Raw genomic sequence first — 15258 nt, forward strand, 5'->3', positions numbered from 1 at the left:
GTAGCTTCAAATCATTTGAAACTTCCATGGGTAACATTTGGTGTGCTAATGTTTGTCTTAATAGCCAGTGGTACAAAAATAGACAGAAGATGTATCCACATTTGGAAAAAAATAGGAAAAAAATATCTCATCAATATGATCTTGATATAGAATATATGTTGAGATTTTGAATGAAATTACTGGAATAAAAAAAGTGAGGTACTTGATTTTGAGAAGGCAGATATTAATCTTAGGTATAAGGAAAGGTTTATTTTTGCATTTTGTAACTGATGAAATTATTGTTGGCATTTATGGGTCAGGCTGATACTAGCCTACATAAAAATTTATTTAGCTGTGTTCTCTTTAACACAGAGGGCTTCTTTTGAAACTGGATCTACAGTTTTAGCTTAAAAATATTAACAACTTGGGCACATTGGTTTAGTTTCTTGTTTAAATTTCTATGACTGGTGTTAGAATAGAGCCATGGAATCGCTCAAGTTGGAAAACATCTTAAAGATCGAGTCCAACCACAACCACACTACCCTAAGTCTAACAACCCTCTGCTAAATCATGTCCCTGAGCACCACATCCGAATGGATTTTAGACACATCCAGGGATGGTGAGTCAACCACCTCCCTGGGAAAAATCAAAAAAATGAAATCAAAATGTTTACAAAGTGACCCTGCCTACGTTTAATGTTGCTTTAAAAAAGTGAATTTCATGAGACAGAATCTCACAGAAATGAGAAACTATTACATGATATCAAAACTGCAGGTCTTATTCTTTGTAACATCAAGCGTTACCTGCAAATTCTGGGTGCCCATTTTCCAGCATTATCTCTGCAAACTTGTAATTTCTGTAAATCTGTCTTAATTTCCAATGACGTTGTCTTTTAAGGATTTTAGCGTGAGGCCTTTCTGTTAGCATTGTAGGATGGTTTGGTTTCTAAGGAGAGCTTTAAGGATTATCTGGTTCTAAGCCCCTGCCACTATAGACACTATACATACAGCATGCTTAAAGGCACATCCAGCCTGGCCTTGAACACTTTCAGGGATGGGACAACCATAGCCTCTCTGAGCAACTTGTTCCAAAGTTTCACAGCCCTCTTAATGAAAATTGTATTCCTTATGTTTAATCTAAATCTACTCTCTTTTAGTTTAAAACCATCATCCTTGTTCCATTGGTACATGTACTTCCTTGTTTAAAAAACAACACAACAACAAAAACACACTCCATCTTTTTTACACGCTGCCTCTGAGTATTGAAAGGCTTTGGTGAGGTGTCCCTGGAGCCTTCCTTTCTGCAGACTGATGCCCAGTTGCTTCAGCCATTCACTGTAGGAAAGATGCTCCAGCCCTCTGATCATCTCCATAGCGTTTAACTACTAGTTTTGCCTTAATTCAGATTTGAGATGGCTGATACTACCAATAAAATAAGATTTTGAAATAACAATACTGCCTGTACTGCAACTTTTTGGAGGCATTTTATATTAGTATTTAGTAACTATTCTGATTTCATGTTCTTTGCATAGGATGTTCAACTTTTGTACCTTGAATTTTCCAAATTCACGCTTTGTTATGTAGCACATCAAAGTGCTGGGGAGGTCTGTTTTGAACACGCTCTGAACTGATGGTGTCTCTGTTTTTTAGACTGTGAACATGGTAACTCCTTATATGTTAACTATGAGAAGCATATTGATAATGGGTAGGTTGCTCCAAAAGTAATACTTCTGATTTTTTTTCTTATTCCCATGGATACTGCAACAGATACAAAGAACACAGTAGTGCTGCTTGATAGGTCAAATTCTTAGCTACAAAACATTATTTATCAACGTAGCCATCACCATTTACTGGTTCACCAACGAACCGATTGCAGTGCTCTTTGTTTTGTCGTGTTCACGGCTGTGTTCACAGCTGTCCAAAATATTGCTTGTCTTTCAATTTGATGTCACTACTCCTGAAATGCATCACACGCCATTTCACTTTGCCACATCCACTGTTTGGTCTCCTTAAATGTTCAGCAAGGATCAAAGAATGTGAACGGGTGCGTTTTTTTCCACCTGGAGGAACTCAGTTCTACACTTTAGCTTCATATGCACTTCCATGTCCAACACCATTTGTCAGCCTGCCCCTCTGTTGCCATGTGACCATCATCTACTTTAGATATTTTAGGCCAGTATAATCAAGCAGAAGTCATTACTTTCAGAGGATCCCTCATAAATCTGCTTAAAAAAAAATAAAAAAGGTAAGTACAAAAAGGTGTGAGTCAGCCTGTGCTGCCAACTAGTTTATTAGGACTGGTATGTAACTAAAAGGTTGTACTTACATTGTTGTCAACAATTGCTTCATAATCTTATTAATTTTGTTTTCTGTTACCTAAAGGGTGGAGAAATATTAGCTTGAAGTTAGAAACAGAATTCCATATTTTAATCTTGTTTGTTTTGCAGCTTGCTTTTTATGCATGTGTTTATGTATATGCAATTTGCTTTAGATTGCAGCTTCGTATGGAAATGTGGTTTGTATCTTTGAGCCAATTAGTCTCTTGAAGCAGAGCAGCAGACATCATAACGTAAGTAATTCATCACTCCTTAATTTCATTTACTTAGTTGTAAAGCTTGGCTCATTTCTCTGGTTTTCTTTAAAGGTGAAGTTGCTATTGTTGTCTAAACTGTGAGATGCAGTGGTCTGTGGGAAGTGAAAATGGTAGCAGGAGAGCAGAGGCATGTTATTTGAGATAATTCTGGTAAAAACAGGTTATATTATAATACTTCATGTTACATATATCTAAGTCTACAATTCGTATTGTAAAAATTCCAGAATCTAACAAGACAGGCATGCCACTGCACTCCAAAGAACATGTCCATTATTGTAGGAGTTCCATTTTGAACCACTTTCTGTAGCCAGAAACACATCTGTGCTGATGTGTTTTATGATTGGTATTTTAACCACGATTTATGGAACTGCACATTCCTGTTCAAATTCTCAAAAAGCCTATTAACACCTTTGTTTGCCTAGGGTAGTGAATAAAACCAATATTTTCTTGATAGCATGGCTGAGTATTGATTGATAGTGACGTGGGGAGTTGGCAGTCCAGATATTAATTTCTGCCAAGTAATGCTTTAGTAATGCTTTAGAACAGTTTATTTAGCTAGGCTCTTTACATGGAAAGATTTACCATTGTGCTTGGAAGTACTTGGGTCCAGTAGAAGTTGGGTAATGAGGACTTCTCCGTAACAGTGGCTCAAGCAGCATTCTTTCTTCTCCCTGGGTTTGGTCTCTCCATTTGTTAATAAATTTTTAATGTAACTGCATAATATTTTCTGTGCTGACCAGTAGTTCAGTCATATGGTTCCTGATAGACTTGTAAAACTGTGGTATTTTATATATCTTAATGCCTCCTACTCAATAAATATAGTTTTACCAACGGAAAGTAGCAGGATGAAATAAAGGTAGGGTGGGATTTCATGCTCACATGAACCTTTTATGTGTATTACTTTCTGTTCAATCACTCAGATGTTAAGTCCACACTTAATGTTGTTTTTTTTTCTATGCAATTAACACCACATGTACCTTGAAACTTGGAAGTTACCATGCAAACTATAAGCAGTAGAGGAAGAATCTTCCATTCATGATTTGCTCTCAAGTAAATAAAATATTTCTACTGAAGTATATGGTTACATAATTATTGCAGTTAACTTCTCTGCAAGAATTTCCAGCATACTTACATTGCAGTAAGATTGACGTTCTTATCTATTTATTGAAAATTCAGAATTTAAAAAAAAAAAAGAAAGAAAAAAGCCAGTGTCATATAAGCTTTCTTTAGGTCATTATCTACAAGTGCTACTTAATGTTTTCCTTGAAATATGCAGAAGATTTGTTTGTTCTCTCTTTAACTTTTGTATAGAAGGATCCAGTATTTTTTAAGTGTGGGATGATTACTTTAAAACTGTCCTTGAAATAAATATTTTATGAATATAATCCTCCAGTTGTCCCAGGGAAAGAAAGAATGACCAAAAAAACAAATGAAACCCCAAGAGAAATAGTCAACTATGTGCAGATTTTCAGGTAGGAGAGTGAGGAGGGGGAGAAACCCTGAACTTATTGAAGTCCTTCGAGAATACTCTGGATATAAAATACTAGGTGCATTTATTGCATTTCACTTTTTGATTTTTTGTTTTCGTGAAGTCAGACTTTCCCTTTGAAAAGCTCAGAATTTGATGATGGTGATGTGTACTAAAACTTTTTCTAGCTCAGATTTTTTTCAGTAAGTTACAAGTGAGTGGTAATTTAGCTTTAGGCACACTCTTCGTAGAAGTTGGATAGTGCAGTGAAGGTATGATATTTTTATTACAGAGCACAAGGGAAAGAAAGTATTTTCATGCTAAACTTTGTGAATATTTAATGTTTCAGCAATTGCATTATCAGTGGCAGAAGAATGCTCAAATCTTACTGGATGGTATAGCACATAATTTAACATGGGATCCCACAGGTAAGAATAAATTATAAGAAACAAATTATTTGCTTTATCTAATATATCTTACTGAAATTTCACTGTTCCTTGGAGACAAGGAAAATACTAATTTTGTCCTACCATGATAGAGAGCACCAAAGTGAGATGAAATCTGCAGTTGATGAAAAGAGTCCCTCTTTGTTAGAGAAGGGCTGAAACAATATCTATATGGTATTATCTGATTATTCTATTGTCAGCAGTATATAATGTTTCAAATAAGGGCTAAAATAATGTGTGAATAAGAAGCATGTATAGTAGCTCTAGGTACTTGTCTTTCAAACTGATTACTCTGGAAGTTTTCAGCTCAAATTATTGTCTCTCATAAGAAAGGAGAATAGAAAGCTGACTTGCAAGATTGACTCAATCTTTCAATGTAGTGGAATGTATGAGAGCACATTATTATTATATAACTTTGCTGGCATCTTGTTTTGTTGTTTTTTTTTTTAACGTGGAAGTTAATATATGGCATATTTTGTTTTGCATTGTGCCTGCAGTCTGTATTTTTTTCTTTTTTTCTTCTTGTTTTAGGCACTCGTCTTTTGTCCAGTTGTTCCAGTTGTCTTCAGCTTTGGTCCAATGTTCCTTTGGAGAACTTGCCTGACAACGAGAGCACTGACAGAACAGATGTTGGCGAATGGAGGTGTATCTGGCAATGCAAGTAAGAAACTGTTTGAAAAACGGTTCCTTTTCCCTTGCTGGTTTGTTTAGTGAAATGATACTGTATACTACTGTTTGATAAACACTATTCAGACATAATACTTGAATCATTTTTGCACTGAGTAGATAACGCTTTTTTATTACTGCAAGTGTAGCTGTAACTATTTTTGAGGTAGTTTGTGTTCTTTAACAGTTCTTCAGTTTTACTGAGCATTGGTAGGATGCCATGTAAAGGCTGTCACTGTGACTGCAGCAGCAGGCTTTGTTCCTTGTACGGTAAATACGGTAAAGGCTGCTTATTTGAAAGAGATTACACTTGCAGGACCAATTTAGATAAAATTCCTTCTCTATCCTATAAGCTGCACCTTCCTTTCCTCCACGGATGCCTTCCCACATTTTGCATTTTCTGTATTCTTAGATATTAAAAACATCTGTGAAAAGATGGACACATTTGTTTTTACCACATCTCTGAATGTTCTTTGGGTGTTCGTGTTAGTTTGGTCATTATAATCTGTGTCTGTGTATTTGCAGAAAAGAAATCAGAAGAGTTTTAGTTCAGTACTTCAGTTTGTAAGTTTGATTCCTCCCACCACAGGATGAGTCTTTTCATATATCAAGTGTACTGTTTGCTTGGGACTAGTGTCAGTTTTGTTAAATAAGTCTCCATAACTGGTTGACTGGAAGGACTTAACCTGCACTTATTCCTCATGAAGTAGAGGAAAGAAATCAAGACTTTGTTAATTCAGTGATATACCCTTGTGATATCATCTCGTAGCCTAATGAGAGAAACAAACTTTGAGATAGAATGCCACAGCGATGGTTTTAGAATCCGGGTGTACGTTAGATGTAGTCAGCAATGTGCAATGCTGTTATTCCTGTGTCCATAAAATAGCAAGTTCCATGTGTGCATCTCAAACATTACAGAAGTCTTAAATTCATACCTCTAAACTTGTTTGTGGAGCAGAAAGATTTTGCTGGATTTTGCATATTTTAAATCAACAGGTCCCAAAAAGAACTTGCACTATCCATTCAGCTTTTGTGTCTGAATATCTTCCAGCATTTGTAATTGTATTGGATAAAGAGTAATTTTTTCTTACTGAGAATTTTTCAGGATACTGACTCTGCAGTACTGTTCCTTCCCAGAGTTATTTTCAGTGTCTAGAAAAGGCATTTCCAAGTGTCTCAGTATTGGCTCTGGTGAGAACAGGTTGCTGAAACAGAGTTGTCAATTGCCTTTTTTTGATTCATAAATTTTGTAATGGATTTGCTACTGTTCATATACATGCACACCATCATGCTTTTGTTAACCTGGTGACTAACTCAATCTCTTTTGAAAGTTAGGCCTAAAAAATTGTTACAAATGTCTAAGAATTTCAAGCTAAAAATATGGACTGTACTCACACCACACAATTAAATTCTTGCATGTTCTTCTTGCCATAAATGAGCCAGTCATATAGGTGATAGCTCAGTGCTTGAAAACATGTAAAATACACTAGTACATATTTTCCATTGAAAGCAGAAAAATGAACCATGTTAGTATAGTAGGCTCACGTTTTGTTTCTTTTTTCAGTGTGGCATCTTTTACCTTTTTGACTGTGAATGTAACAACTATTTTAAAGTACTTCTTAAGTACATTATTGTTGTTTGTTTGTTTTTCAGTTATGCCATAGAAAATAAGAAAAATAAAGGAAAAATTAAATGTGTTTTTTTTGTCTCCCAGATAACTTAAAAGATAGTGTGGAGTGGAAGAAACGAATTTGAAATACACATGTTTATGAAGTGAAAACAGGATTGTATCTAGGGCAGATCATGCATGTGTGATCCATTAGGAATGGTTTTCAAATCACGATCATTTGAAATGTCAGATGCTGTAGTTGTCATCAGTTGCATTGTTTGCTGCATTCTTTTTCTGTGTGACTGCAACCACATGCTGTATTCAAGTTTCCCTTCCTTCTGAACTTTCTTAAACCTTACGTTGTTTGACAAAGTACAACTCGTACATTTCATACAAAATAGAATTACTTTCGTGAATTCAAAGCAAAAAGCTGTTTAGAGTTCTGAAAAAGTTTCATAAAACTTACTTGCTGTTTTTAATTGTCTTTATTGCATAGTACTGCTTCTCAAGTTTGTTTAATGAAATTCTCGCCAGATGGGGAGTTTTTTGCTACTGCTGGAAAGGTAAACATTTTCCAACTGTTTTTTGTTTGTTTGTTTTAATTTTTATTTTGGTGAGTATTTTCTGTGATCTATGTATTTACCTTTTCACTTTTAATGAAAGGAGAATCTGGGGGAAGAATAATTTCCCTAAACAGGAGGGTTTAATAAAATATTCCCTGTGCCATATTTTAAAATACAGCTTGATACTGACTAAAAATGGATAACATATTGGAATATGTATTCCCACATAATCACAGTCGCTGTTTATGGCCAATCTTGTAGATTAATCATATAAAATTCAGGTTATTGTAAAGGATGCAGTGAACAAATGTGACAAATCCTATGAGAGTTTGCACTACCTGTTAAAGAGTGGTAAGCGAATGGTTTGCTGCTCCACGTAATGCTGTTGTCTTTGATTGAGGGGAGTGTAGCACTGTCATTGATCAAAAAATCTATATTGATCAAAAAGTCTGGAATTGTCTAGACTGTTTATGCAGCTGTCCAAACCGATGGTGGGGAGGTGAAGAAACCCTGCTGTTTTCAATACTGTTTTAAAGAAACAATCTGAGCAGTTTTTGCACAGGTTAACAAATACAAGTAGGCACTAAGTTTATGCTGTCAACTAAATATCCTAGTAGAGATTGTGGAATAATTTAAAAAAAGCAAAATGCTTGTGTACAAGCTTAATGGGGACAGTGATGTTTTTAAGATAAGTGGGCAACCTGGCTGAAGTGTCACAGTGCTCAAAGCAATACAAAGCTGACAAATTCTCTTGCCAAAGTACATTGTACTTTGAATAACAGTACGATTTTGTATAGATTTGTAGCCAAACACTGATAGCTAATGAGGAGGGGAATGAAATCTGAATTACTAATGGTAAGACAAACCAAAGAAATCTCTGCAACTACAGATCAGATGTAGTTCTATTTACTGAGCTGACTTGAGTATTTCACTTGAAAGAAAAATTGAAAACCAAAGTACTGAGTTTCAAAGTATCAAGTTCTGCTCATATATCATGTTCTTATCCAGAATATGTACTATTTTACCCCACCCTCTCCCAGGACGATTGTCTTGTGAAAGTGTGGTACAATACAGACAACTGGCGATCAGCTGTAACACCACCGGGAGCGAGTCCAGGAAAACAAGCACAAGAAGTTGATTTTTCATTTGTTTATTTGGCCCATCCTCGATCAGTAAATTCATTTTCATGGAGGAAGACAAGCAAATTCATGCCGCGGTGAGTAGTTCTAATAAGCCAGGTTTGCAAATTGTCCAGATGAAGCCAAGTCAAAACTAAAAAGAAAATTCTCTGAGAACTTAAAATTTCCCATACTATGTGCTAAATTGTTTTGTAGAAGTGCAGGAAGCTGCTTTTGTTTATTGTGAAACCTCATTTAAATCCACTGTTCTACCATGCTGTCTTAGTTGTATTGAAATGTATTTTCACCGCCTTTCTTAGATTAGACAGACTTCTCCTTTGGAGAGAGCTAAAGATTGGCATATGTTTTCATGGAGGTACTGTTGATAACAGTCACACAGGTTGTAAAATTTGTACACTTTGGTTTATAGTGGAGTTTGACAGCCTTGTGTATTGTTTACATTTAAATGATTGCTTCATACTGAGTTTCTTGAGAGAATAGTAAGTATATGGGTGGGAAGGGACTGTGGAGAATGAAACTGAGTTTCTGATTATCTTAGATGTAAGACTAGATATAGAGTAATCACTTGCAAGAAAAAGCCACTCTGTACAGCTTTTTTTTTTTTTTTTTTTTGCATTGTCTAAAATGCTTTCTCAAGCTGAAATAATATCAGCAATTTTGTAATCTTAAAACGTATTTTTTTATAACTGTTATTCCTGTCAGTAGATTTTGAATTCTGCATATGTCTGTGTGTTGCCAAGTTTATACAGTCTTTTGTATACCAATCTTTAAATTGAAGATATTTTGTAAAGCCATTATCATTATTTAGCAAGTTCTCTGCCTCATTCTTCACTGGCAGACTTCCCTTGCTTCTCAGGTGCCTAAACCTCTAAGCAGGGATTGGGTGAGCAAAATCCTCGTGCTGTAAGGATGAAGCAAATCAGGGCCTTTCTCATGAAGCTGAATATGCATAAGTCTATAGGACCAGAGGACATGAATCCCAGTGTGATGAGGGAACTGGCTGATGTGGTCACCAAGCCATTCATCTGAAACCCACCACTTTTCAAGTAGGGAAGTCCCTGCTGACTGGAGAAAGGGAGACATCTCTCCCATTTAGTTAGGAAAGGAAGAAAAGACTTGGGGAACTACCGTTTGGTGAGTCTCACCTCTGTACCTGGGATGATCATGCAACAGATACTTCCTGGAAGCCATAGTAAGGCAAGACAAGATGATCCATGTCATTTTTGAATCTTAGCTAAAACTAAACTGTAAACTGATGTGAGCTGGAAATGTGGCTTGTGTAGCTTTTTGCAGTGTTCATTCTAAGTTAACTGGAATTTTTGGATACTTCTGTGATGCATTGTATTCAGAAGAATATTCATTAAGAGAAATTTGTAAATTGGCAGTTGTCCTCGTTCTACATTGGTTTCTGTGCTTTGAATATATAGTCATGTAATGTCTTTTTAGGTTTTTCTTTCCTCAACATTTAAGCTACTTTGTATGATTTTGAAAACTGATAGTAGAAACTGTTTGGTACTGTTATTTTGGTTTCATCCTGTGTTGATTGTGAGTGACTTGTTCACACCTTAAATTTTCTTTCGTTTCAGTGGTGCTGTCTGCAACGTACTCCTGACTTGCTGTAAGGATAACGTTTGTCGTCTCTGGGCAGAGACTTTGTTACCAAGTGATAGTCTGCTGTATGATGGAGGGTATAACAATTGGACTGAAGCAGTGAACTTCACAAATAGTTTCAAGAGAAATACTTCAAGTAAGGAACGAATGCAAAATGCATTAGAGGTAAGAAGCAGAAGTGAACTTGGAGAATAAACACGTGCACACAATTGTAATTACTCCTTGAAGGCTCTTTGCTATGGACTGCATCTCCACAGACTTCATCCACAGTCTTGAGTCCTGCTTCTACAGGGGCTCTCCATGGTCTGTGGTCTCCTTCATACTATATCCACTGCTGTACTGGGGGCTCTTCAGTGACTGCAGGTTGAGAACTGCTTGCAGGGACACAGCCTGCTCCAGCAAGGGGCCTGTCCTGAGCTGTCTTGAGGAGCATCTTCTCCCTGCCTGCAGCATCTCCTGCCTTCCCTTTGGTGCCTGCAGAGCTTCTTCTATACATGTTGTTACTCCTCTCTCCTAGCTGCTGTTGTGCAGCAGTTTTTCTCCTTCTTTAATTTGCCCTGCCAGAGGCATAACCAGTGTCACTTATGGCTCAGCTCTAGCAGCAGCGGCTTCCCTCCATAGCACTGGAGCTGACTGTTACGTGACTAGGGGCAGCTACTGGGCTAGAAAATCACTTACAGACAAAATCTGCTTTTTCTTTTCGAAAGGAATTAAAAATGACTCCTTATTTTTCATGCAGTTAAATCTGAGGCACTTTCGACGAGGAAGGAGGAGGTCAGGTGCTGTTGTTGCACATACTGGATACTCTCCACATCAGCAAGATCCTCATGAAGTTCACAGGAACATTCTTCCTCATGCAAATGCACTCTGTCACTTCCATATTGCTGCCAGCATCAATCCAGCAACAGGTAGAAATTGTACTAAATGCTTGCTGCAGGGTAACTATAATTTTCTCTTGGCATGTTCTGTTAGCATATGTGTAACTTGCTCTGCTTTGTACAGTATTTCTCTGATGATACAAAATGTCTAGCATATTGGTTTCTTTGAACAATTGGCAGAATTTACACCAACAGTAATGAAATACGTTGAAGGAATTTCCTCTCAGTCATGGCTTTTCATTTTTTTGTCATGTCTGAGTATTTGTGACAGGAGTTACAGATTTAATGGTAATTGCACTGGGTATATGAAGTGTATTGCAGGCTGCACACTGAAAACAAAAACAAATAAAACAAAATATTCCAGACTTCTTCAAATGATTATCTGAGTTGTTTGACATAACCATCATCTTCATGCTTATGTTCTTTCTCTGAACCAAAGAAAAAACACTTTTATCTGGTGTTCCATAAACTTTATATTCTCCATTACTCATGCATTATGTTGATAGGGCTCTTCTTCAGTACCTTATTAGTAACTAATATTTGTTTTCATAGCTGTTTGTCCATTCTGAAATATAAAAATACTGCCTTTGTGTACTCATTTAGAAGCTGAGTAGTTCAGTAGTTAGTAGCCCTGTACCCTAATGTGATGTGATTTCCTGTGCTGATCCTTTCTTGGAGTGTTTTTAGGTACATTTTAGGCTGAATAAGCTGTAGGAAGATTCGTCTTAATCTTTCAGAGCATTAGTTCATATTACTGTAACAGATACAATTAGAACACCATACAGCCTATTGAAAAGAGACTTTTTGCAGTCTTGTGCTGTACAGTCAAGAAGTCCTTCAATCCCTTGATCATCTCAGGAGCCCATCATTGGATTCCTTGCAGTTTTTCTTGTACTGAGACGCACAGAACTGCACAAGATACTCAAGGGTGCTGCCTAGCCGATGCTGAGTAGAAGGGAAAAATCACTTCTCCTGGCCTGCTGGCAGTGATTTCCCTAGTTCAGCCCAGTATGGCATTAGTCTTCTCAGTGACAAGTTCACGTTGCTTAATCATGTTCAGCTTAATATTTACCAGGACTTCCAAGTCCTTTTCTACCAAGGTGCTTTCCAGCTGTGTGGTCTCCAGCATGCCCTTGTGCCTTTCCAAGTGCAGAGCCCTGCTGTTCTCCTCACTGAACTTCTTGAGATTCTTGTCAGCCCATTTCTCAAATCTGTCAAGGTTCTCTGGGTGGCTTCAGTGTCCTTTAGTGAGTCACACACTCCCCACAGTAATCAACCTAGGTTAAGTTCAATAGAAGGAGTAAGCAGTATATTTTATTTTTAGTTTTTGACAAAGTTATTTTTAGGCATATCCAGATAGTTACTGAATCCAAAGACTCCCTAAGGTTTTTAGTTTTTTTTTTTTTTTTTTTTTTTTTAATTAAAAAAAAAAGTGTCATTTATAAAGCAAGTAGAAATTCAGTAAGAATTTACCCAGAACTGAGAACCAGTTAGAAGTTGTTAAATCCTCAGGAAGATGCACAAAACATTGTTAGTTAAGAATTGAATTACTCTGAAGTTTTCTGGCAGAAGAGCACAGGAGAATGCTTTAGGTTAAGCATTACTTTGTTCTTGTGATTGGCAGTACTTTTTCTTTCTATTTTCTTTAAGATGCACAGACCAAATTTCTTCAGTATTCTCTTTCTTTATTTCCTCTCCCTGTCCTTTACCAACTATTATAGATAGTCTTGTTGGTCTTTTCTTCTATTTGTGTGCCCTGTTTTTATTTTCTTATATTACAGCATAAATCAAGGAACAGTATTGTCATTAAAAATATTTTGTCTCCTGTGGTATGGAATTGAAGTACTAGTTCATAAATAAGGATTAGAAGCAGAATATCTGTGAAGGCTTCCAGGTGGGAATTAAGTGCAGGTTAAGCTTTTAGCATATTGCTTTATGGCTCATTTGAGTAAATTACAGTAATTTACCTAGCAACTTTCTTGACAAGCTCAGATGATGTAACTTTGCAGCAGTCCTGAAGCTTGCTTCTGCCACTTATACTTTGTTTTTCACCAAGTGGAATCATATAGCATTATAAAAATAAAAAATAAAAAGTGAATCTGTAGGAATGAGAAATCCTAGCTCTGAATGGCGACATAACAGAGTAGTTGGTCACTGTTTTAGTTCTTGTTAGTGTAAACCCTGGTACATGTGATACTTGATAACCTTGTGTACCTCCTGCAGCCTCAGTTCTGGAGTTAACACTGGGAAATTATATTCAAATTATTTGGTTTGTACTAAGCTGTAGTAGCAAAAGGCAGGTGCAAAGTGTGCTAGTTTAACACCAATGAGCAGCTAACCCAGCATCATGCCACTTTTTTGAACCAGCTGTCCTCTACTCCAGATCAGAAGGACTGGAGGAGAAGACATGAAGAAAAAAACCCCTCGTGTTTAAGTAAGGACTGGGAGATCATTTGCCAATTATCATTACAAGCTAAACAGGCTCATAGGGGAGACTAATGTAATCTATTGCCTAGTAATAAAACTAGGGCAGGAAGAACTAAAAGCAAACTAAAAACACATCCCTTCTCCCCTGAGATCCAACTTTATATGTCTTTCTTTTCAGCAGTGCAGGGGAATGGGGACCTTGGTGCCTGCAGGGCTGTTTCGCATTTCTCACTCCTTTCTCCTAGTCGTTGTGCTGCAGTGTTTTCCCTTTCTTTAACTACTCTAAAGAAAACACAACCAGTACTGCTTGTGGATCAGCTCTGTGCAGGAATAGGTCCCTTTTGAAGCAACTGGAGCTGGCTCTTAACTAACTTTGGGCAGGTCTTGATCTCCTCTTTCAATCCCTGCAACCCTTTGCTGCTAGAACCTTGCCACATAAACCTGATACACAGGGCCATACTGTAATGCTGATAGGGGCGTACTAAAGAAACACCCCGTATAAAATCCCTAGTGGATAGCAACAAAACAGTGTGATACTGAAAAGCGATGTTGGTTGAGAGGTCTGAGTCATGGCAACTTAGTCCTTTTTTTTTTTTTTGTCATTGAGTTTCGACTTGAAAACAGTTTTTAAAAACTAATTTTTTGTCCAAACTGCTTTGTTTTGAATAAAGTTTTTAATATCTTTTGTGTTAGATATTCCTCTACTCCCTTCTATCACATCTTTGAGTCTTGGTGAAAATGAAGAAAAAAGTGGACCCTTCGTAGTGCACTGGCTGAACAATAAAGAACTGCATTTTACCTTATCCATGGAAGTATTTTTGCAGCAACTTAAAAAGAATTTTGAACATCATTCTCCTGAGACAAATACGGAGGAATCCAATCCAATGGATGTAAGATCGGAAGAAGGTAAAAGTCTCATAGACAAATGGCTTTCATTTTACAACATGTAGTATTCCTTCATCTGGACTGTGAGGCATGCAATTTAATACATAATGAACAGAGAGATTGCAGTAACATTTCTGTGAATTTCCTTCCTTCCTACTATTAAGAACTAAAGTGGCTCTTTAAAAAAAGAAAAAACACATGCTTGAGGAGGTTGATTTAATGTTAAAACTAAACTTTCTTGTATTCAGTATTGATGTGCACCACATTTAAACAGCTTAATATTTAACTGAATACATAATATTATACATAGTTTGGAGATGATTGCTATTCAGTCTATGCATGCAAAAACATTCTTATCCTTCTTATGTTCAAGGAACGTTTGGATGTGGTGTTGAGAGATATGGTTTAGTGAGAACTATTGGTGATAGGTGGATGATTGGATTGGATGATCTTGCAGGTTTTTTTTCCACCTGGGTATTTCTATGATTCTGTGAAAGGGGAAAATATTTCAAACTGAAATGCAAACTCAGCAATATTGGTTTGTTAGTCACTGTCTGCACTCCACTGAAGGATTTTTGATTAGAGCTTTCATTATTTAAAATTTATGCTTGGATGAGTGATTTAGAACAGTCTTGCAAGGTGCTCCAGTGCTTGAAAGACACTGCTCTCTGAACTTGTTTGTGTTCTAGAAATTAATGAAAATGGAGATGAACAGAAAGGAAACGAAGAGAAGAAGGTACTGGGTGATGAAAAGACTACTCCAGCATCAAGCCTTGTTCCTTCATCTTCTGCTGTTGTAGATCATGAAGTTGAAGTATTGCTTTCTGAATGGAGTAAAAATGCTGATATGCTGTTCAGTATACATCCTATGGATGGTTCACTGCTAGTGTGGCATGTAGACTGGCTGGATGAATACCAACCTGGAATGTTTCGACAGGTGCAGGTACTTTATTTTTTTTTTCAGGATTACACACTTGTACTGAATAGAAAGTATG

General features: G+C 36.8%; 1 protein-coding gene across 2 annotated transcripts in view; it reads left to right on the forward strand.

Moving 5' to 3' along the window:
* Window positions 1-15258, forward strand: part of DMXL1 (Dmx like 1) — a 71481-nt gene that overhangs the window by 10258 nt on the left and 45965 nt on the right. For both annotated transcript variants that reach the window (XM_052700583.1, XM_052700584.1), the window contains exons 3-11: window positions 2470-2547; window positions 4389-4467; window positions 5017-5146; window positions 7257-7323; window positions 8364-8539; window positions 10049-10238; window positions 10813-10981; window positions 14072-14284; window positions 14953-15206. In XM_052700583.1, the coding sequence (XP_052556543.1) occupies window positions 2470-2547; window positions 4389-4467; window positions 5017-5146; window positions 7257-7323; window positions 8364-8539; window positions 10049-10238; window positions 10813-10981; window positions 14072-14284; window positions 14953-15206 (1356 nt within the window). The remainder of the gene's footprint in view (window positions 1-2469; window positions 2548-4388; window positions 4468-5016; window positions 5147-7256; window positions 7324-8363; window positions 8540-10048; window positions 10239-10812; window positions 10982-14071; window positions 14285-14952; window positions 15207-15258) is intronic.

Source organism: Tympanuchus pallidicinctus, unplaced genomic scaffold, assembly GCF_026119805.1.
Source record: "Tympanuchus pallidicinctus isolate F22 unplaced genomic scaffold, pur_lepc_1.0 scaffold4, whole genome shotgun sequence".
NCBI classification, from domain to species: Eukaryota; Metazoa; Chordata; class Aves; order Galliformes; family Phasianidae; genus Tympanuchus; species Tympanuchus pallidicinctus.